We start from the raw sequence: 24,202 nt of genomic DNA, 5'->3' as shown, positions 1-24,202 counted from the left end.
TCCATTAAAAGTTTAATGTAAGTTTCCAACCGATGAATTAATATTCCTTATTCAGCATATCATTTTTTTGACAATGGACGAGACAGCTCTCTCTGAGGGCAAATATAAATGGGTTTGGCAGTGTAGTGATTCTAATACAGGACTGGAATCAAAGAAGGGTTACAGCACAGATGGTGGCCATTCTGCCTGTTGTGCCTGTGACAGCTGTCTGCAAGAGCAACTCAGCTAGTCCCATTCCCCTGCATTTTCCCTATAGCCCTGCTAATTTTCTCTCCTCAGATAATTATCCAATTCTCTTTTGAAAGTCTCAATTGAAACTGCCTCTCAGGTAGTGCATTCCAGATCTTAACCACTCGCTGTGTAAAAAAGTTTTTCCTCATGTCGCCATTGGTTCTTTTGCCAATCACCTTAAATCCGTGTCCTCTGGTTCTCAATCCTTCTGCTAAGCGGAACAGTTTGTCAAGACCGCTCATGATTTTGCACACATCTATCAAATCTCCTCTTAATCTTCTCAAAGGAGAACAGCCCATAGCAATCCAAAGGTCTGGACTAATAATCCAGAGACCTGGACTAATAAGCCAGAGAATGTGTGTTCAAATACCATCACGACAATTTGAGAATTTTAATTCAGTTTTTAAAAAAGCTGCTATCAGTAAAAGTGACCATGAAACTGTCAGATTATTTGCAAAATCCAACTGGTTCACTAATGTCCATGTAAAAGCACCTTTACCACATGGATCAGAGAGGTTCAAGCAGAAGGCCCCCCCCACCTTTTCAGCACAACTTGGAATGCCAGTCTATATTCTGGGTATGAAAAAAAACATGCAGTCCCTCTCTCTCAAATGACTATGGGATGTGTCAAAAAGAAGGCAGAGACAGGCTGCCACTTATCATCTAATGCGACTGAATCTTATGAGCTAGGACAAAGATATACAGTCACCTCCATCTCAGCAAGCACAGACCGATGCTCAGCAGTGGGAAGGCGGTGGCATAGTGGTAATGTCGGTTGACTAGTAATCCAAAGCCCAGGCTAATGCTCTAGGGAAAGCAGTTCGAATCCCACCCTGGCAGATGGTGAAATTTGAATTCAATTAATAAATCTGAAATTAAAAAAGCTAGTCTAATGATGACCATGAAACCATTGTCAATTGCTGTAAAAACCCATCTGCTGTCCTTACCTGGTCTGGCCTGCATGTGACTCCTGACCCACAGCAATGTGGTTGACTCTTAAAAATGCCCCCTGAAATGGCTGAGCAATCCATGCAGTCCAGGGCAATACATGCTGGTCTAACCAGCGATACCCACATCCCACAAACAAAGAAAAGCTAGTTATCTCACTTACTCTTCCTACTGTGGAAACATCAATGAGGAGCACTAGAATATGTTCTGGGAGAAACAAATGATAAAGGATCACCAAAAGAAAGCACCTGGGGAATGCATTAATGGCATATACAGGAAATGCAGGGAAATATTTGTAGGGGAATAAATTGAATACACTTTATATGGACTTTTCCTGGGAGTTAAACTGATTATGGTGGGGTGGAGGGCTTCCCTACAGATGTCCTTGGAAGTGACATGCGCTTCAGGGTGCATTTCAAGTCTGTGAAGCGGGTGTGTGTTGTTTTTTTTCCCTCCTTCTTGTTATTTTCCTCTTTAAATCCTGATCCTCACTACTATCTTCCAGATCTGCTGAAGGGTCTACATCTGAAATGTTGGCCAGATTTTTCTGATACAGCACTGAAACAGGCCCTTCGGCCCACCGAGTCTGTGCCGACCAACAACCACCCATTTATACTAACCCTACAGTAATCCCATATTCCCTACCACCTACAATGGCCAATTTACCGACTAACCTGCAAGTCTTTAGCTGTGGGAGGAAACCGGAGCACCCGGCGAAAACCCACACGGTCACAGGGAGAACTTGCAAATTCCGCACAGGCAGTACCCAGAATCGAACCCAGGTCCCTGGAGCTGTGAGGTTGCGGTGCTAACCACTGCGCCACTGTGCCGCCCACTGCGCCACTGTACCGCCCACTGCGTTTGGTGGGCAGTGGGACCCGAGGCCTCATTTTGCCTGTGGCAGCCACTTAATTGGCTCCTGTCAGGTCTGCTGTTCTATTAAAGATGGCAGTCCATGCCCAAGAGATACTGGCCCAATCAGAGGTCTGGCAGCTCAGCAGCCTCAGTAGTTCCATTGTTGAGGCTGCAGCTGCAGGGAGGAACACTTCATTGCTGGGTGGCCTCGAAGAGGAGTAAGTGGGGTTGGGGGTAGTTGGGGCCTCGTGGGCAGGCCCCGGTGATTAGGGGGACAGGGGAGGAAGGTGGCTGAGAGCAGGCGTCACTGTTACCGAGGTGGCAGCCATTGCTGCTGGGGAGCCCCTCCGTGGGTCATGGAGTGTCCCTACAAGAGGGCCACTCCACCAAAGTCTGCTGGGAGGCTGCCATGTTTCACTGGGTGATCTCTCCACGTGGTGGCAGGCCTCCCAACATGGGCAAAATGCCCATGGAAGTGGGAAGTGGCCCATAATTGGGCACTTTAAGTGGCTCAGTTGGCCTCACGGTAGGCGGCCATTCTGTCAGATTCCCACACATGGCAAAATTTTATGGTGGTGGGAAGATATCAACACGCCACCTGACACCTTCCCATGCAATTTTGCCAGCCTTCCCAACTCCAAGCCTGTCCTCAAAGGGCTGGTAAAATTCAGCCATTAACTCTGAGCTGAAATTTATGATGCTGCCACCGTAATCGGTGGTGGACGTAAACAATTGTCACGGAGCTGCTACAATATTGAGTGCGGCAGTTCATTTAAATAGCCGGGGCAGACCATCCACCCCGATGATATGGAGGGGGCGGGCTGTCCGATCTCGGCAATGGCGTCAGCTAACATTTAATTTAATTACTTAACGATAGTGTTTTTAAAAAAAAAAAATCGATCCTGATCCTCTCGCACACCCCCAATAAACATAGAATTAATTATCTGCCCTCTCCCCCCCACAAAACACTTACCTTGTGCACCCGACTTTCCCCCCCCAAGGTTCATAACCTTTAAACTTTACCCCTTCCCACCATCCCCTAGACCAATGAAATGAGTCTGAGGCCACTCTCCTCTGTCCCACACTGAAAAACTTACCTGCTCCCCCCTCCCCACCCCCAGTGTTCCACCTCGGATCCCCAGATCCGAAGGCGTGGGAGTGCCGGCCACCGGCACCAATACCGTTCCGGGATGGACAGCGAGAGCAGAAAGGTAATCAATCTGTTTATTTAAATAAATTTAAATATTTAAATAGGGCTCCCGTTGCCGAGCGGCAGGGTAGCCGCGAAGAGAGCAATTAGGGATGGGCAATAAATGCTTACCTAGCCAATGACGCCCACATCCTATAAACAAATAAAAAGAAAATAGCAGGCAGGGCCTTCCCAGTGTTGCGGGCCTTTACCCGAGGCATTTTCCGGACCTCACCCATCATGACCCCTGACATCGGTGGAGGGGTGGGGGGCGGCTGTAAAATTCAGCCCTCAGTTTCTCTCTCCACAGATGCTGCCAGACCTGTTGAAAGTTCCCACCGTTTCCTGTTTTCATTCCAGATTTTCAGCATCTTCAGTATATCACTGTTTGTTCATCTGTGCAATCACTCATGGCTTTTAATCCCACTGTAGATCAGGCTTCATCTTACATGATGAGTACCTCAGTGTAAGAACGGTGATGGCTGCTGAGGCTCAAACATGGCTCACTACATTATTGATGCAAGTGCCTGACCCACTACTTGGCTGTTCAACTTGAATGGAAAAAAACCTAACAAGTCGCAAAATGTTGTCATTTTAAAAAATCATTTTATTTCAACAAATTGAGTCATTTATAGAAAATTGGCATTTACAATATTTGTTGTTTTTATATCTAAAAAAAATCTGCAAGATGCTCTACATAAGCAAAGTGAAAAGTCACACTTCCTGATTCAGCACTGCAACACAGCTGCATGCAGTGGCAGGTTTGCATGTAAGCCAGACCAAGCAGGAATGTGAACACAGATCCCAGGAGTTCAAAGAGTTTTCTATTGATGGATCACTTTCTTGTCCACCTGGGAATAACATTGGCATAGGATCATTACATTTTTTGATACCTCTTCTATCATACCTGTAAGGACGTCTAATAGCCCAGCATGTTATAAAATCAGACCACAATGAAACAAAGTATTGCATTTGTACAACAGTTCAGACAGTGTGGCAGTACAACAAAGGCAAAACTAATATTAGAATTCAGAACAAACAAATCTGCAACATAATGCTTTTAATCTCTACTGAATAAAGACAAGTGCAATGGCATTAAAGCTATGCGGTTAGGCAACACTTGAAATGAACAAATATTTGATTGTGGTGTCAAATGTTAAAAACATGATGTGTTTAATTGAGATTCACTTTCCTGCTCACACTGTGATGACAATCATCATTATGCCTCAACTGCATATACTTTGCAAGGACACACTGATATTGTGCATTGACTTCTGAGAACTATTCTAACAAAATATTTTATATATGGCTTGGGTGTTGCATTGTACCATCTAATTTAAATAACATCTACATTCTTTCCAATAATTAATTCAGAACTGGCTCAACCACAAATCTAATCCAGTTTACAGTACATTTTGTTTAGCCTTGCAAAATTCACTTCAAAGTATTATTGACACCCTGCTGATCTAAAGTTGTTATATTATCAGTTACTCAGAAACCAAGTGCTGTACAAATTCTAAAACAAAGAAATATCAAAAAAACTAATCATGTACATATAGCATATGACAGAAAATACGCTAAAACTAATGTATAATTAAATCAAGAAACAATACTGATATGCTGCATGGGATGTTGATTCAATAATAGGAAGCTCAAAAGGAAAAAAACAGACCCTGTAAATGGAAGGATAGTTTGTCAGCATGTAGTAACTTAAGGGAAACACTACATTAAGAGAAAGCGATTGACATATTGTAATATTGAATGCTTTGAACTATTTATCTTAAGCTTATTACCCTTTCACAGAAGGAAAACAAGGGTTAAAAAGAATGCTTCTTGGTTAGAATACACCTGTGTATTAATTTGTACTGGTATCTGTTTAATTATTTATGTTTGTTGGATATGTTTTACTTGATGCATGCTGTGTAGAACATATATGTTACAGGAATATTGCTGCCCTATTGGGAGATTTCCTGATATGCTCCATCCCTGGTCCCTGCAGGAACAGCCTACACTGAATGTCTGTGTTGCAGTCGAGGCTGTAAATACTGAAGGATGAACTTTGCAATGTGCTTTTCTAATATTATAAAGCAGTTGACCTAGATTCTACAATTGGGGAGCCTCTGCAATGGGGTGGGACAGCCACAGAGATACCTCCTGATGTGGCCAACTTTCAGGCCTTAAGGCCACGTGCATGCTGAAGGTAGGCCTTCTGCCCTTTGCTGGGGAGTTGCAACAGATTAGGGGCAACACCTTACTACAACGGGCCTTTGAGGTTTTGAGCAGCAGGAGGAAAGCAGCCAGTAAGCTGCTTGGAGAAAATAATTTATCTCCCCAATTTTTTCTTCCTTCTGCTTTGGACCTGTGCACAGCCATACTATGAGAATGCTTGCACAACCCCCCTCCATGATTGAATCCCCAAGGCCCCCCCTCTTCCCCCAGCCAATCTTTGAACATTGGATGGTGAAACCTAATAGGTGATTTTTGCATCCAACGTACAAACCAGGAAAAACGCATATAATAAGGTGGAGGCTGTTTCCCTCACTTCCATGTGATTTTCATGCACCTGCCCAAATAAGGGTGTCATATTTTTGCCACCTGGGCTGCTGTCCAGAAAGTGGGAAGGTAGGACATGGTCGATCTCAATCCCAAGGACATATATGGCCCTGTCCATCCCAGAGACACCAGAGAGCTAATGGGCTGGGGCCAGAAAGCCTAGGTCATACTGTCATTAAGTGTCTGCATTTATCTTGCAAGACAAGTTACTGAACCCTCTAAAGAAATACAATTCAACAGAAACTCTGATCTTTTTTTAATGAATCAAGTAAGAAAACTGAATATCAAAGCTAGTTTTAAACATAACTTCTTAAATGATTACAATTAGTACCTCAGAAAAATAACTTCAGCATAGACACAATGAACCAATGAATGTGTCAGGATTGTTTAAGAGCAAAATTATAAGCAAATCAGGGTGGAATCAACAATTCATTATTATTTTAATTTCAGTTTCATAACAGCAATTTAAACTGATTAAACCTGATCCCATTGACTATTTGGTTTCTTTCATAAATACTATAAATGAGAATGCAATCAGCTGTTAAAATCGACAGGTTGCCACAAAGACACATTTTGCAAAAGTGCTACTGTTGAATGTCAATCAAACACGTTTGAAATAAGTCACAGGGGTGCAGTTAATGAAGTCCCATTCCGGAAATAATTTGATCGAATAAACCAGAGTCCAAGTTGCTCTGCTGCTCATTGAATCTCCATATAAATGCATTATAGGCCAAATCAAAGCAAAACCCTTTTGACTATCAATAATGAGAATTTTTGTCACAGAATTGAGACTTCTGTTGTGTCAATGTAGAAATTTCTCATTATAAAAGCTACTTCATAGCAATGTTTCTTCCAGACCATGACAAAGGAAAATGAATATGTTGACGTTTCATACTGGCATATGGGTATAATATAAATTCATAATGATAAGCCAGCAGCATCATAAAGTGCCATCTTTGTTTTGAATTTCTTTCCCAATCTTTTAGTCTGGCAATCAAGTTAGTGATACAACCAAATTTTAAAATATTACTTGTGGCTATTCTTCTTTGAAAAGTTTTGCATACAGTTAGAATGAATCTATAAATCTAACCTGTATATGTTGATAAAAAGTAAAAAAGCAGCTTACAACTGGCAAACGACCAGTCACCTAGACAACAAAAACAAGAAATGCTGGATTCACTCAGCAGGTCTGGCAGCATCTGTGGAAAGAGAAGCAGAGTTAACGTTTCGGGTCAGTGACTCTTCTTCGGAAGGGTCACCTAGACAAACTCATTATTATAACTATTAGCAAAAGCGACCTTGGATCATGCTATTTCAAAACTGGCTTGTTTATTTTGTATATGTGGAGTATTTATTTTTTAAGTTGTACTTCCAGGGTTTGAAGAATCTTTCTGTACATTACTGACTCAGAACCACTGGAAATTCCAAGCCACAGGACATTACCATTGGTCCCATTCTTTGTATCTATTTAGATCACGAAGCAGAAAACACTATACTGTATATACGAAGAAATGCAATTGCTACATCAAAATATAATGTTATTGTTTAGGACTGTAAATTTATGATTCATTAGTGTACCAATTCTGATCCTAGCAGTCTTCTCAGATATTCTAATGTTCATGACTAAGGACCAATGGTTTCATCCAGCTCTGAATTCAGTTGGTATGAATCGATCGTCAGTACCTGTTAAGGTTTCTTTTTCAACCCGGCATGCAGTATAATTTCAAAAATACACTGTGCATGTTGAGAGTTGCTTTGAATCATTTGTCTTATTCTTATATTGAGTTGCTGCACACCATTTCTTTTTGTTCTTATTGAATATACCATTTAGAAAGACACATCGTCACAGAGAAATAATTCAAATGTAAGGGGTGGCAATTACATTTTCATTAGAATACACAAAAACAAAACAAAATTGTATTCAGCTGAACTCCCCAATCCCCTTGCTAGTTTTAAATAGAAAATGTACATTCTTTGACCTTAAATTCGCTATGTGTTGTTTATCCCTAAAATCCTCAAAGATTAGGCACGATTGTCAGAAATTTCAGTCCGTGTAGACAAAATAAAACAGCAATATGATCGGAAACATCTCAAAGCCTATCCGGCAGCTTTTTTTCAGATTGCACTCATTTCATTCTCTTCTGGTCCCCAGAAGGTGGAGTATTCTTGTTCTGTGTTATAGCATCATCAAGAGTTACCTGGGGGGCTCTATTTGAATACAACAGTCAATTGCCACAGACTTGTAAGTACAACAATCCAGCTCAACCGTCTGTGGCAGCCTCTATAATCGTTCAATATCCCGGTACTTCTTGCGTAGGATGGAGACTTGGTCTTTGAAAAGGATGGGATCCAGCCTCATTTGTGAGTGAATGAGAGGCATGAAGCCAAACCAGCTAGCAAAAGTGTTCATGCAGGTCTGGCGTTGTGCAAAATGATCTGGATCAGCCCAGCGGGAAGTCTTTGATCCCTGGGGAGAAAACACAAAGTCAAACCTGAAAATGAAAAGTATCAGCAAAGAGGAAAAAATTGATGTGGCCAGAGACTCAGCGTGTTATTTAAAATGCTTCAGTTTACATTTTGGAAAACTTCCATAGTGCCAAAGAAGAGATTTAAACCAGTGGGACATTTCACATCTTGCAGACACCTTGCAATAGAAAAACACAAGATGAATAGCTGTAACTTGTTATAACAGTACAGCATTTCCAATGAGGGAGTCATGTGTCATTCTAGTTATGTAAATAATTATGCAAGACCATGAAAAGTATAATATAAAGTACGAAAATATGACCTTCAACCTGTTACCTTGTTAACTGTGATGTTTACTTTAATAGGCCAACTTGCTATATTGCCCTCAGCATTCAATTGCAAAATCAAACTGTAAAAAGAGAACCCTCTCTGAGCAGATCATTTCAGTCACACTCATGGAACTAGAACATTGAGACTTACAGGTTAACTTCAAATGAACTCCGTTTTCTCAGGTCAAACCCTAACATTGTCAATAAACCTGCTGACAAAGGTGGCACTGTTGTTGTTTATGAACAGACCCCTACCTAGCAGAGGCCTAGCTGACACCTCCTCCTACCTCCCCCTGGACCATGACACCATCGAACATCAAGCCATCGTTTCCAAGACTGTCACTGACCTCATTTCCTCTGCAGATCTTCCCTCCACAGCTTCCACCCTCATAGTCCCCTAACTTTGCTTTTACCTCCACAAACAGGACTGCCTTGGTACACCCATCTTTCAGCCTGTTCCTGCCCCAGAAAATAGATTTCTTCCTATTTCGACTTTATTTTTTTCCCCCTTGTCCAGTCTCTTCCTACCTCCATCCATGACTCTTCTGACACCTTCTGCCATTTTAACAGTTTCCATTTTCCTGGCCCTAACCGTCTTCTTTTCACCATGGATATCCAATACCTCGACATCTCCAGCCCCCACCAGGGTGGCCTGAGGATTCTCCACTTCTTCTTTGAACAGAGACCCAACCAGTCCCCATCCACCACCATCCTCCTCCACCTGGATGAACTTTTTCTCACATTGAACAACTTCTCCTTTGACTTCACTCTCTTCCTCCAAATTAAAGGTGCTGTCATGGGAAACAGTGTGGGTCTTAGCTATTCCTAGTCCTACTCAAATTCTCTCCCTCAACCCTTTTTAATGTATACTGATGAGTGCTCTCCCCCTTAACTGGAACATTTCATCAAATTTGCTTCCAATTTCTACCCTTCCCTCATCTTCACTTTGTCCATCTCCAACTCTTCCCTTCCCTTCCTCAACTTCCCTGTCTCAGTTTCTGGGAATAGGCTATCAACCAATATCCAGTATAAGCCCACTGATTCCCACAGCTACCTTGACTATGCTTCCTCATACCCCATTTCCTGTAAGGACTTTATTCCATTCTCCCAGATTTGCCAGCTATGCTGCATCTGTTCTGATGATGCCTCTTCCACATCAGTTCTTCCGATATGTCTTTTTTCCTCAACTGATGATTCACCTCCACCATGGCTGACAGTGTCCTTGATCGTGTCTGTTACATTTCCTGCACTTCTAGTCTCACTCCTTCCCCTCCCTTCCAGAACTCTGATAAGGTTCCCCTTGGCCTCACCAGCCTTCACATTCAATGGATCATCTTTCACCATTTCCCTTACCTTTGCGGGATGCCACCACTAAACATATCTTACCCCTTCCTCTCTCCTTTCAGCATTCCAAAGGGATTGTTCTCTCTGCAACAACCTAGTTTGCTCTTCAACCACCCCCAACACCCCTGTTTCAGTTCCCACGGCACCTTCCCTTTGTAGTGCAGGAGATACAACACCTGCCCTTTTAGCTCCTCCCTTCCCACCATTCAGGCTCCCAAACACTCTCTCCAGATTATACAGCGATTTATTTGTACTTGTCATGAAGACCTCCAGATGCCAAGAATGAGACATATTAATTTCCTCACATGAACATTAATTTTAAACTGATGTTGGAGTGGAGAGATGACTTGCTTAAAGAGATCAGAAGTGGCTGGAAAAGAATTGACAGGGTGGATGTGGAAAGGATGTTTTCCCTTGTGGGAGAATCTAAAACTAGGGATCACTGTTTAAAAAGAAGGGGTCGCCCATTTAAGACAGAGATGAGGAGAAATATTTTCTCTCAGAGGGTTGTGAGTCTTTGGAATTCTCTTCCTCAAAAGGCGGTGGAAGCAGAGTCTTTGAATATTTTTAAGGCAGAGATAGATAGATTCTTGATAAGCAAAGGGGTGGAAGGTTATCGGGGGTAGTTGAAATGTGGAATAATCAGTTCAGCCATGAACTTATTGAATGGCGGAGCAGGCTCGAGTGGTCGAGTGGCCTACTCCTGCTGCTAATTCGTATGTTCGTATGAATTTGCATTCTAAGAGATAGTCACCTAGGAAAAGACAGTGGGAACTACTCACTGATTCAATTAACAGAGATTGTTCTGGGCAATGGTGATCCACATCTTGTCGGTGTAAGAGACAGAATTACATCCCCCACTGAGAGCTTTGGAATCCACAAATGCAGGAGTTTGTTAAAAAAGCAAGTCACATGACTAACCTCCTTGCCCAGGTCTGGTTTTGAACTGCTCACAGGACAGCTTGGGTCATACTGCAGATTGCTACTGAACTTGGAAGAAGAGTGCCTCTCTCCTGTCTGGCTCTCTCTCTCCCTCTCACTAATCTCCGGATCCATTGAAGTCATTTAAACCTCAAGAGAGAAAAGACTTGGACATCGAAACAAGTTTTAAAGCGTGCACTGGGCCCCCAACGAAACGGCAAGACTTATTGGCAACCAAAGACTCCACATTGAACTCAAAGGACCGTAAATAGAAACCCAGCTGTTGCCTCAAACTTTTCCCCTTTATTCTTTCTACTTTTTCTGTCTCTATCTGCCTGTGTGTTTATTGCGTATGCATGCTAGCGTGGTCGCGTTGCGTATTCGTAGTCGTTAACCGACTTATAGTCTAAGATTAATAAACTTCCACCTTTCTTGTTTAAATCTAAGATAACCTGTCTGATTGATTTCTTTGCCTTGCAATTGGAAAGCAGTGAACAAGGATTCATTGAGGGGGAGCTAAAAACACGGTGTTTTTAAAATTAAATCCTGTTACGCATTTCTCACCTGGTCAAACAGTACTCCTTTCAATTTAGTATGCTATGTTGCTGCTCACGATGCAGTCTCCTCTACTTTAGGCATTCAATTCCAGAAAGCCAGGGGGTAAAGGATAGAACTGGAGCCAATCTTTATGCACTTTTATAAGCTTTTATTTACAGACACACATTATAAACATGCACTTCCTAACCTAAGAATCACAGTTTCAGTCTGTTCCTATTTATAGGAGCACAAATGAATCCCCAGTAAATGCCCAACACCTGCATACAATTAAACACAATTAATATACAATTAACATTAGGGAGACCAAACGTAGGTTGGATGATCACTTTGTAGAACACCTCTGTTCAGTCCGCAAACATGACCCCTAGCTTCTAATTACCTGTCAGTTTAATTCTCTGCGCCACTCCTATTCTGACCTCTCTGTCCTCGGCCTTCAACACAGTTCCAGCAAAGTACAATGCAAGCTCAAGGTGCAGCCCCTGAATTTTCAATTAGGCATTTTACAGATTCTGGACTTGACACTGAGTACAACAATTTCAGATTATAACCTCTGCCCTTATTTTCGGATGGTAGCTGCTCATAATTTTGCTATTTCCATTTACACCTCATGTAGACCCATCTTTTGTTTCTTTACTTGGCCCAGTACCATCTCCTTATGCCTTGCACAATCATCCCTATTGTCATTTAACCTCTCTTGCCTTCCACCCTATCTCAGACCTTCCATTTTATTCTTTCCCCCACTCTGTACCTACTTAAAACCTGCACGCCTGCAATTTTTTCCAGTTCTAGCAAAAGATCATTGACCTGAAACATTAACTCTGTTTCTCTGTCCATAGGTGCTGCCCGACTTGTTGAGTAGCTCCAACATTTTATGTTTTTATTACAGTAAAAATTGTAAACATTATTTTCACTGTGCTATGGATCTCAGCGGAGAGTATTATAAGATGGGACGAGAACGCTACAATGACCTGGTTTTCAGTCACAGCAGTACGCATGTGTACTCAATTCGAGAATTACATGTCATTTTAGTATTAGTAATAATATTCAAGCACAACAAACATAATTTTAATATGGGTATTATAAAGTTGTTTTTGCCATTGATCATAATTATCTTGCAAATTCAAGGACATCACTTTTTCTCTGTTGCACAACCTAATGCCTGAAAATCTCATGATCTGTTTCTGTTATATGAAATACTTGACGTGAACAATGTGTTCAGCTCAAAAGAACAACTCACACAGCAGAACTGAAAGTGGGACCTGACCCCGCGCCGGAGGGCAGTAGGATATCAGGCTGCATTTTACCGGTGGTGGCCAATTAAGGGCCGCCACTGGGACTGTTGTTTAATTGAGAATGACAGCCCGCCTCCCAGAGTTGCTGGCCGGCAGCTCGGCAACCTCGGCAGCTCCACCATTGGAGATGTCCACTGCAGGACAGAGGAGAGGGTGCCTCCACGCCGAGGCATCCTTGAAGACAAGGTAAGTTGTTTCAAATACTGTGCTAGGGCCAGACAGGCAGGCTGTTGTGAGCAGGAGGGGTGGGGATCACCTTCCATCGGCGGCGCTGTAGCTGGGGTGTGGCCATTGCTGCTGGGAGGCCCCTCTGTGGGCCATGGAGTGGCCATAAAGGAAGGCCCACCCGGGAACTCACTGGAGGGTTTGTCCCTTCCGACACCGGTAAAATGCCAGTGGGTAGGGAGGTGGCCCTTAATTGGCACAATTGACATGATCTTCTCCATACGCCAGCTACAAGACAAGTGGAGGGAACAAAACATATCTTTGCTTTCATAGATCTCATGAAAACATTCGACACTGCCAGCAGAGCAGGACACTACAAGATTTTGGAGAAAATCGGCTGTCCTTACTCTAATCTGTTCCTTTCAAGACTAAAAGAACAGTACTGTACAGTTAGAGGGCTCCACTTCTGACAGTTTCAGGGTGAAGAATGGAGTGAAACAGGGCTGTGTCCGAGCCCCCACTTTGGTAATTTCTTGTTCATGCTCCTGACTTTTGCCTTCCCTACAGATATGGAAGAAGTTTACCTGCACACCAGATCAGATGGCAAGCTCTACAATCTGTCCAGGTTGAAGACAAAAATACAGCATGTCTTGATCAGATGATGATGATCTACGCTGATGATGCTGTGCTAGTTGCCCACATTGAAGCACAGCTACAAAGACTCATGGACTGTCTCTCCCATACCTGTACCCTCCTCTCCCTACTATAAGCATCAAGAAAACAGTGGTTAAACGGCTGGGTGTCAGATCTCTGCCCTTGATTACACTAAACAACACTCCGCTGGAAGTGATTAGTAAATTCTGCTACCTGGGATCCACGGTGACAGATAATTTGACTTCTGATGCACAACTTGACACAAAAATAAGGAAAGCAGCTATTACCTTTGGCCGACTCACAAAACATGTGTGGAGAAATAAAAAGATGCAGAACAAGATGCTGGTTTATAAGGCCTATGTTCTCAGCACCTTGTTGTATGACTTGCAGCTCTCAAGAAAGGATGTTCTAAATTTTTTATCTTGATGTCTGCGGTGCATTCTCAGTGTCTCATGGAAAGACAAAATCATGAATGCGACAGTCCACTCAAAGGTAAATCTCCCAAGTATGCTAGCACTCATTAAGCAGCGGTGACCTCATTGGCTCAGGCACATTTGCAGGAAGGAAGACGGACGCTTCCCAATTATATTCTGTATGGTGAGGTAGTCGGAACCAGAAGACCAATAGGACGCCCAAAGCTCAGTTCAGCTTCAAGGATGCTTGTAAGTGTGACATGCCAACAAGGACTAGCCAACAACAGAGGGAAATGGTGACATTCCCTGTGGGCTAGTGTGAGCCACCGTGACGATCAGTGGCTACAGCAGCTTGACACAGATGACAATGCCGAAAACAGCACCCCACAACGACACCTTTTAACCACCTCTTGTGCCAGAACCCACCTTTCAAGGGTTGGTCTCGTCAGCCATCAGCAAAAATGCACCATGTGAAACTATCCCATCGCCAATGGATGTCCAACATCTCACATCAATGGAAGGCTGCCAACAACAGGCTCCAGGGTAGTGAGTGAATTGTAGCGTCCCCTCCTCTGCCCCAGCAAAGATCAGCTAACATTATCAATTATAGATCTAGCTGGTTGAGTTCCACAATAAGCAGTTCTAGTAGTGCTTTAATCTGCACATTTGAGCACTTAGAGAGTTACTTTCTCCTTCCTGATTTAATTGACAGTCTTAGATTATGAAAAATCCTGTATAAATAATGTTAATTGTTTTTATTCTAAAAGTTTATCTTTCTGTGAGATTGAATGTGTTTTAAATCTGCATAACTGTTTATATATTTTTAACCTCAAATCATTTTTATCATAGGCTAAGTGCTTTGTAGGTACATTTAAACTACATCGAAGTATTTCTCTGTTCACTGTTTTTATCAGTGCTGCAAACTTTATTATCTCTACTTTTTTGGCTGATATTAGTGAACAAGAGAAAAATGTAGCGCTTAACGATAAGTGAATAGCAAAAACATCAAACAATTCGTGTGATTTATTGTATATAGAGTTGCTGGAACATTTTGAGTATGAACTTTTGATGATATTAAAATATAATCTGACAGATCCATCTTGCCATAAACAAGCAGTTCAAAGCTTCACATTTCATTGGCAGGAATTTTGCTTCATAATGGAAAATTTCATATGGCCTTGATCCTTTATTTATTGATCTACTTAAGTGGTAATTCTAAACATAGTTGACTTGTTTATAATAGTTTGTTAAATTGTTGAAGCTTATTTAAAACAAAAAATATCTGTACTTTCTGTATTAAATCAATTCTTTTTATAGGGTTTGAATAGAGGTGAAGATGGTTTTAAACACTCAGGTCAGGCAAGAAACAAAAGGTGAAAAAAGTAATCTTCAGAGAGATGTCACACAGCATATCTTTTGACCTGTATTAACAAAGAGACTTGGTTGCTTTGAAGGCCTCTCAAGCAGTTTCATTTTTCTGAGAACTCAACAGATTCTTCTCAATTCTTTATTGATGTTGTTATGAAACACAAACAAGCATTACTGACTTTGAAAAATAACCTTGTTCTATAAAAATACAAGATCAATGCACGAGATATATCCTGCACATAACTCCTGGAAGGACCCTGGAAATAATATATTATTTAGGTCCTCATTAATCCCCTATCATTGTTGCAGTCTCCTTTGTCGCCTATGTACCCCTTTAGCTTTAAAAACTGTCTGTTAAATTCTGGACCATTCTGTGAGTAAATGGACCCATTACTGAATGTCTGAGAAACATCCATAAAATGATTGTAATGGGAAGAATTTCCTTTCATATGCAGCAAACATTTTGTGGAATTCGCTGGAATGAAACAACTTGGCCTATAAATTTGTCCACAGAGTGTTCATTTTTGGGCACTAACTGGCCGATGGCGAGCAGGAAGTGTGAAGACAGCCATATTGGGAATGGGAAAAAAAACTGTCCTTTACCCATTCCTGAAGGTGTTAATCCCTTTGCATATGCAAATAAGGGACCTAATGCCTGCTTGAAATCCCACTCCAAGATTGCTTTGCCCCAAAGCAGCCAGCGTCAATACTGGCTATACTCAAGAAAATCAAATCTAGGGATAGCCTGCCAACCAAGAATCTGAATCCTGAATCTGGAGCCTGGAGAGCAAGAGCACTCCTCCAGACTCGACATTTAAGGAATCGATCGCTGTTGTTCCCTACCCATCGTGGCTCCCAACCTCATGCCATCCTCCAATCGGCTGCCCAGGCTCCTCTCCTGAGCCCAAACTGAACTCTGGGCTTCCTCTCCTGACCTCGTTGGCCACCTTGACATTCTCTGCCAATCTCTGATCGCCTTCTGCGATTTACAGAACCCCCCCACCCCGATTCCCAGCCCGACCGCAGACCTGACCCCTGAAACCATCTACCTGAGGGCTGCTGGCAGATTCCGAACCATGTGGGGTCCATTAAAATGAAGCCCCAGACCCACTATCTAGGGAGACACAGGCCTCACCATTAAGGTGCAGGGTAAGAATCCTGTACCACTAGGTGGCCCACATCTGAGCCCACATCTTATGATAGAACTGTGATCCATCTTATTTAAAATGGTAAGGTTCCAACATAAAAGTCTTGCTCAACAGAAACGCAGATAGGGAAACTGGGCATGAAGGTCGGTCTGCGGGATTCATGGTGCTTCCAATACTCCAGCCATGAAAATCAATTTTCTTAACATCTAACATTGTGAAATGGTGAAGCTTCACGCTTAAAATAACATACAAACATACGAATTAGGAGCAGGAGTTGGCCACTCGGCCTTTCAAGCCTTCTCCGCCATTCAATAAGTTCATGGCTGAACTGATTACTCCACATTTCCACCTACCCCCGATAACCTTCCACCCCCTTGCTTATCAAGAATCTATCTACCTCTGCCTTAAAAATATTCAAACACTCTGCTTCCACCGCCTTTAGAGGAAGAGAATTCCAAAGACTCACGACCCTCTGAGAGAAAAAATTTCTCCTCATCTCTGTCTTAAATGGGCAACCCCTTATTTTTAAATAGTGCTCCCTAGTTTTAGATTCTCCCACAAGGGGAAACATCCTTTCCACATCCACCCTGTCAAGACCCCTCAGGATCTTATATGTTTCAATCAAACTGCCTCTTACTTTTCTAAATTCCAGCAGATACAAGCCTACCCTGTCCAATCTTTCCTCATAAGACAGCCCACCCATTCCATGTATTAGTCTAATAAACCTTCTCTGTACAGCCTCCAACGCATTTCCATCCTTCCTTAAATAAGGAGACCAGTACTGTACACAGTACTCCAGATGTGGTCTCAACAATGTCCTGTATAGCTGAAGCATAACCTCCCTACTTATGTATTCAATTCCCCTCATGATAAATGATAATATTCTATTAGCTTTCCTAATTACGTGCTGTACCTGCATACTAATCTTTTGTGATTCACACACTAGGACACCCAGATCCCTCTGCATCTCAGAGCTCTGCAATCTCACACCATTTAGATAATATGCTTCTTTTTTATTCTTCCTGCCAAATTGGACAATTTCCCACTTTCCCACATTATACTCCATTTACCAGGACTTTGCCCAATTGCTTAACCTATCTCTTCTTCTTCTTCTTTGGCCTCCTTGTCTTGAAAGACAATGGGTAAGCGCCTGGAGGTGGTCAGTGGTGTGTGAAGCAGCGCCTGGAGTGGCTATCAAGGCCAATTCTAGAGTGACAGACTCTCCACAGGTGCTGCAGATAAAATTGGTTGTCGGGGCTGTTACACAGTTGGCTCTCCCCTTGCGCTTCTGTCTTTTTTCCTGCCAACAGCTAAGTCTCTTCGACTCGCTACTCTTTAGCCCCGCCTAACCTATCTACATCTCTTTGTAGCAGCCCCTTATGTCCTCTTCACAAGTTACTTTCCTACCTATCTTTGTGTCATCAGCAAATTTAGCAACCATACCTTCGGTCCCTTCATCTAAGTCATTTATATAAATTGTAAAAAGTTGAGGCCCCAGCACAGACCCCTGTGGCACACCACTCATTACATCTTGTCAACCAAAAAATGACTCATTTATGCCTACTCTCTGTTTCCTGTTAGCTAGCCAATCTTCTATCCATGCCAATATGTTCCCCATACACCATGAGCTTTTATTTTCTGCAATAATCTTTGATGTGGCACCTTATAAAATGCCTTCTGGAAATCTAAGGACACTACATCCACCGGTTCCCCTTTATCCACAGCACATGTAACTCCCTCAAAGAACTCCAATAAATTGGTTAAACATGATTTCCCTTTCACAAAACCATGTTGACGCTGCCTGATTACCTTGAATTTTTCTAAATGCCCTGCTATAATGTCTTTAATAATAGCTTCTAACATTTTCCCTATGACAGATGTTAAGCTAACTGGCCTGTAGTTTCCTGCTTTCTGTCTCTCTCCCTTTTTGAATAAAGGAGTTACATTCACTATTTTCCAAACTAACAGAACCTTTCCCAAATCTGGGGAATTTTGGAAAATTAAAACTAACGCATCAACTATCTCACTAGCCACTTCTTTTAAGACCCTAGGATGAAGTCCATCAGGACCCGAGGACTTGTCAGCCCACATCTCCAACAATTTGTTCAGTACCACTTCCCTTGTGATTGTAATTTTCTTGAGCTCCTCCCTCCCTTCCATTTCCTGGCTTACAGCTAATACTGGGATGTTACTTGTATCCTCAATTGTGAAGACCGATGCAAAATATCAATTCAATTCATCTGCCATCTCCTTATTATCCATTATTAATTCCCTAGACTCACTTTCTATAGGACGAATGCTCACTTTGTTAACTCTTTTCTTTTTAAAATATCTATGGAAACTCTTACTACCTGTCTTTATATTTCTAGCTAGCTTTCTCTCATACTCTAATTTTACCTTCCTTATCAATCTTTTAGTCATTCTTTGCTGTTTTTTATATTCTGTCCAATCTTCTGACTTGCCTCCCATCTTTGCGCAATTATAGGCTTTTTCTTTAAGTTTGATACTATCTTTGACTGTTTTAGTTAACCACGGATGCGGGTCCCTCCCTTGGAATTTTTCTTTCTCGCTCATCCCTCTCTGTTGCGCTAGTACCTTCATTAATTAACAGAGCTACCCCTCCATCTTTTCCTAGCTTCCTGTCCTTCCGAAATGCCATGTACCGTTCAATATTCTGGTCCCAATCTATGTCGTCCTGCAGCCATGTCTCTGTAATGGCTATATCATCGTACTTTATTTCTATTTGCGCTCTCAGTTTATCTGTTTTGTTTCGAATGCTATGTGCATTCAGATACAGAGCCTTTAGTTTTGTCCTTTTACTATTTTTGTAACCTCTAGCCTTATCTGTTGATTTGCTCTTAGAGTTGTATGCTCTATCCCTTCCTGTCACAGTCTGTTCATCATTTCCCATATTAATACCTTTCTCTCTTGCCTTGTCTCGACTCCTTGATTTATCATATCTTCCCAAATTTGATCCCTTTCCCCCACTATTCAGTTTAAAACCCTCTCTACTTCCCTAGTCATGCAGCTCGCTAGAACACTGGCTCCAGCATGGTTCAGGTGTAGACCGTTCCAACGTTACAGCCACCACTTTCCCCAGTACTGGTGCCAGTGTCCCACGATCCAGAACCCACTTCTACCACACCAGTCTTTGAGTCACGCATTAATTTCTCTAATCTTATTTGCCCTATGCCAATTTTTATATAAGAGTTTTGAAACTTCAGAAGTTTAGGGCCAATTTTAAATTTGCCTGAAAAACAGGACTGGAGCGATCTGCAGTTTTAATGTTTCTGATTTTGGTAGTGGATGAGGATCTATTCAAATTCTGCCTGGAGCTTTACCAACAAATACAAATCAGGATTCCATGATGTACATTGGACTCTGCTGGAATTTTAACTGGTTCCTGAGTGGCAAGCCTGAGGTAAGCCTGATGGGAAGCCAGTGAAGACCCCTAAAGAAAGTTAAAATCTTTTCCTCAGTAGAGCTTGGAGAAGCAGAAGTTCTCCACCTAGCTCCAGAAGGAAAATCCAGGCCTTTGCTGCCCTGACTGCCAGCTCCATCTGTGAGACCCTGCAAAAACCCTCCATCCATCTTTCAATGCTGGCAGGTGAGCTGAGAAGTCCAATTTCCATCCTTCCTGGTGGCATGCTACCACCTTCCGCCAGAAATGGCAGAGCAGCTGACCAGCGGGTTTCAAATGGCGTCTGCAGTTAAAACCTGCCATTCCCATTCCCACCCACTTCCCACCAGGCATTAAAATCAGCTCTGATACAATTTTAAAGGAAAGAACAGTACATGCATTTATTTAGTGCCTTTCATGTCTTCAGCATGATCCAAAGCATTTCACAGCTGGTGAATTACGTTTGAACTCAACTTGTGAATAGCAAGGTGCCATGAACAGCAGGGAGAGTAATGAACATTTTTAGTGCTGTTGGTTGAAGGATAATGTTCACCAGGACACTGGGATAACCCCCCTGCTCTTTTTGATATAACACCATGAATTGTTTTACATCTACCTGAACAGGCAGAAAGGGCTTTGGTTTAATGCATCGTCCAAAAGCCAGGCAGTACTACCTCAGTACTTCACTGAAGTATCTGCCTAGATTATGTGTTAGGTATTTGATCCCATGGCCTGGGTCAGAGTCAAAAGTGCTACCATTGAGGTGAAGCTGACACTTCTTATGCGGATTATTAGCCATGACAAAGGTGCAAAATTTTAAATGGTTTCCATTGACTGCTTTCTAGCAGCGGCTTATTCTATGTGTGAGTGTGCTTGTGTGTGTACGTGTGTGGTTTCCACGAATATACACAATTGTTCTTTGGAGTTTTTTGCACATTGGACAGCATTACCCCTGAAATAATTAAGAGTGCTAAGCCTGCTATACTCTCAGCAGTCTACGGACTGCTTTGCCTGTTCTGGGATGAGGGAGCAGTACCACAGGACATGCGCAATGCCAATATCATCACCTTCTATAAAAACAAAGGTGACCGCGGTGACTGCAACAACTACCGTGGAATCTCCCTGCTCAGCATAGTGGGGAAAGTCTTCGCTCGAGTCGCTTTAAACAGGCTCCAGAAGCTGGCCGAGCATGTCTACCCTGAGGCACAGTGTGGCTTTCAAGCAGAGAGATCGACCATTGACATGTTGTTCTCCCTTCGTCAGCTAAAGGAGAAATGCCACGAACAACAGATGCCCCTCTACATTGCTTTCATTGATCTCGCCAAAGCCTTTGACCTCGTCAGCAGACGTGGTCTCTTCAGACTACTAGAAAAGATTGGATGTCCACCAAAGCTACTAAGTATCATCACCTCATTCCATGACAATATGAAAGGCACAATTCAGCATAGCGGCGCCTCATCAGACCCCTTTCCTATCCTGAGTGGCGTGAAACAGGGCTGTGTTCTCGCACCTACACTGTTTGGGATTTTCTTCTCCTTGCTGCTCTCACATGCGTTCAAGTCTTCAGAAGAAGGAATTTTCCTCCACGCAAGATCAGGTGGCAGGTTGTTCAACCTTGCCCGTCTAAGAGCGAAGACCAAAGTACGGAAAGTCCTCATAAGGGAACTTCTCTTTGCTGACGATGCTGCATTAACATCTTACACAGAAGAGTGTCTGCAGAATCTAATCAACAGGTTTGCGGCTGCCTGCAACAAATTTGGCCTAACCATCAGCCTCAAGAAAACAAACATCATGAGACAGGACGTCAGAAATGCTCCATCCAAAAATATCGGCAACCACGCTCTGGAAGTGGTTCAAGAGTTCACCTACCTAGGCTCAACTATCACCAGTAACCTGTCTCTCGATGCAGAAATCAACAAGCGCATGGGAAAGGCTTCCACTGCTATGTCCAGACTGGCCAAGAGTGTGTGGGAAAATGGCGCACTGACACGGAACACAAAAGTCCGCGTGTCTCAAGCCTGTGTCCTCAGTACCTTGCTCTACGACAGCGAGGCCTGGACAATGTATGTCAGCCAAGAGCGACATCTCAATTCATTCCATCTTCGCCGCCTCCGGAGCATCCTTGGCATCAGGTGGCAGGACCGTATCTCCAACACAGAAGTCCTCGAAGCGACCAACCTCCCCAGCTTATACACCCTACTGAGTCAGCGGCGCTTGAGATGGCTTGGCCATGTGAGCCGCATGGAAGATGGCAGGATCCCCAAGGACACATTGTACAGCGAGCTCGCCACTGGTATCAGACCCACCGGTCGTCCATGTCTCAGCTTTAAAGACGCCTGCAAACGTGACATGAAGTCCTGTGACATTGATCACAAGTTGTGGGAGTCAGTTGCCAGCGATCGCCAGAGCTGGCGGGCAGCCATAAAGGCAGGGCTAAAGTGTGGCGAGTCGAAGAGACTTAGCAGTTGGCAGGAAAAAAGACAGAAGCGCAAGGGGAGAGCCAACTGCGAAACAGCCCTGACAACCAATTTTATCTGCAGCACCTGTGGAAGAGTCTGTCACTCTAGTACTGGCCTTTATAGCCACCCCAGGCACTGCTCCACAAACCACTGACCACCTCCAGGCGCTTACCCATTGTCTCCCGAGTCAAGGAGGCCAAAGAAGAAGACTGTCTACAGAAATTACAGTGCGGCTGTGAAACACAATTGTTTTTGAAACAATACTTATCCAAATTGTGGATCCATTGAAGGTAAGAATTTACTTTTAGGAATGATTAAAGTTAGTTTGTGATGCTTTCCACCATAAATTGCAATATTATTTGGGTTGGTGGATTGGCCAAAGGCAATTGTCTCTGGAATTTTGAAAACAACCACCAGAATGTCCCCTGTAATTCAACTGTTCTTCATGCTGAAAATTGGATGCTGACCTGTGCATGCATTGCACTAGTTACTTCACCACACAAGCTGAGTTCAGAGTTTAGAAGCAAGAAAGTATTTAAGTGGTAACTATTCTCATTTGCATTTTATCTGCTTTTGCACTTTTATATGGTCATGATTTTTTTTTCACTACAAATACATTTTTACTGGTTCAAAACTTGTTTTCACTGACCCAAGAACCTGCCACATTTATTATTTCTATAACCATTTGACCAAAGCATAGTGTTCTGTAAATAGGAACATAAAAACAAAAGTGGTGTCCATGAACTGTGTAAATAATTCTGGGGTCTCATTCAGCTAACTTAGGTTTCTGTTTTGTCCTTACTTGTTTTCTTACACTTTAGCACTGTTCCAAAACAAAAACTTTTTTTTTTACTGAATTTCACCAAGTTTCTGACGTCTTTGGGGTCTAGTTTTTTCTAGATTTTCTCCCAATATTTAACACTAGGAAAAAAATCTGAAAAACACAGGGTTTTAAATCAATGGAAAAACTGCTTCAATTGTCTTTGCTTGTTTTGTCGGTTCCCAACAAATAGGTGTCAGACAATGGGAATTTGTAACCACATCCATCATCCTTTTCAGCTGGGCCATCGAAAATAAGCTTTGTAGGACACAGGCCAGATGTTTTGTTTGTAAATTAATTAGGTGAAGAAGGCTCTTCTCAACACTAGTCCTATCATGCTTTGTCAAGTCATTCATTGGGCATACTAGGTCTGGATGAGATGTGTACCATGAGTCGATCAAATGGTGCTGTTGGAGATGCTTCACTGTGACTTTGAAGCTGACTTGATTGACAGCGCTGTACTCACAGGCCTTTTGGGGCTGTGATAAATACAAGCAGCTTAACAGACAGAATCACCATATTTCCAGATCACTGCAGTAAGACAGAACAGGATGAGCGTAAAGATGTGCACATACCTAAAAAGCTCATTTAAAAACTGGCAAAAGATTTGCTGTGTTGGACTCAGGGAACAGTTTAATGTGCCGGTGAAAGTTAAATTGGCATAATGCCATTACTCTGCATAAAATTCTTTTTCATAACAATTATTCCATAGTTCAGCCAGGAATATATGGTCAATTAGCATAGTATTTAGCTGCCTTTCAGAGAGATCGGTAATGTACAGTATGTGTCAACATGGCTCAGTTTGTAACACTTTCAACTGAGTCAAAAGGTTATGGGTGCAAGCCCACTACAGATTTGAGAATGTTATGAAAGTGATTCTTTATTGTTAAAAAATATTTTTAAAGGAATTTATGGTTAAGTTGAATTAACATTGGACCAGTTTTTTTAAAAAAAGGAAGCCATCAAGAAGGCACTGAGGGAGCTAGATTAGCAATAGTCTTGTTGGTTGTCACATGGCTCGGGTTGGAGATGGAGCGGAAACCCTGGTAACAGGGGCAGAAGAGTGACAAACGCTCCTTTGATTGAACA

At 42.5% G+C, this 24,202-nt stretch overlaps 1 protein-coding gene across 2 annotated transcripts in view; it reads right to left on the bottom strand.

Moving 5' to 3' along the window:
• Positions 1-5,661: 5,661 nt before the first annotated feature.
• Positions 5,662-24,202, bottom strand: part of LOC137357734 (exostosin-1-like) — an 813,195-nt gene continuing 794,654 nt past the window's right edge. For both annotated transcript variants that reach the window (XM_068024074.1, XM_068024075.1), the window contains exon 12: positions 5,662-8,243. In XM_068024074.1, coding sequence (XP_067880175.1) covers positions 8,058-8,243 — 186 coding nt within the window. In that variant the 3' untranslated portion in view covers positions 5,662-8,057. The remainder of the gene's footprint in view (positions 8,244-24,202) is intronic.

Source organism: Heterodontus francisci, chromosome 3 (assembly GCF_036365525.1).
Source record: "Heterodontus francisci isolate sHetFra1 chromosome 3, sHetFra1.hap1, whole genome shotgun sequence".
Taxonomy (NCBI): domain Eukaryota; kingdom Metazoa; phylum Chordata; class Chondrichthyes; order Heterodontiformes; family Heterodontidae; genus Heterodontus; species Heterodontus francisci.
The sequence above is the reverse complement of the archived record's forward strand: the minus strand, read 5'-3'. Positions and strand labels throughout refer to the sequence as shown.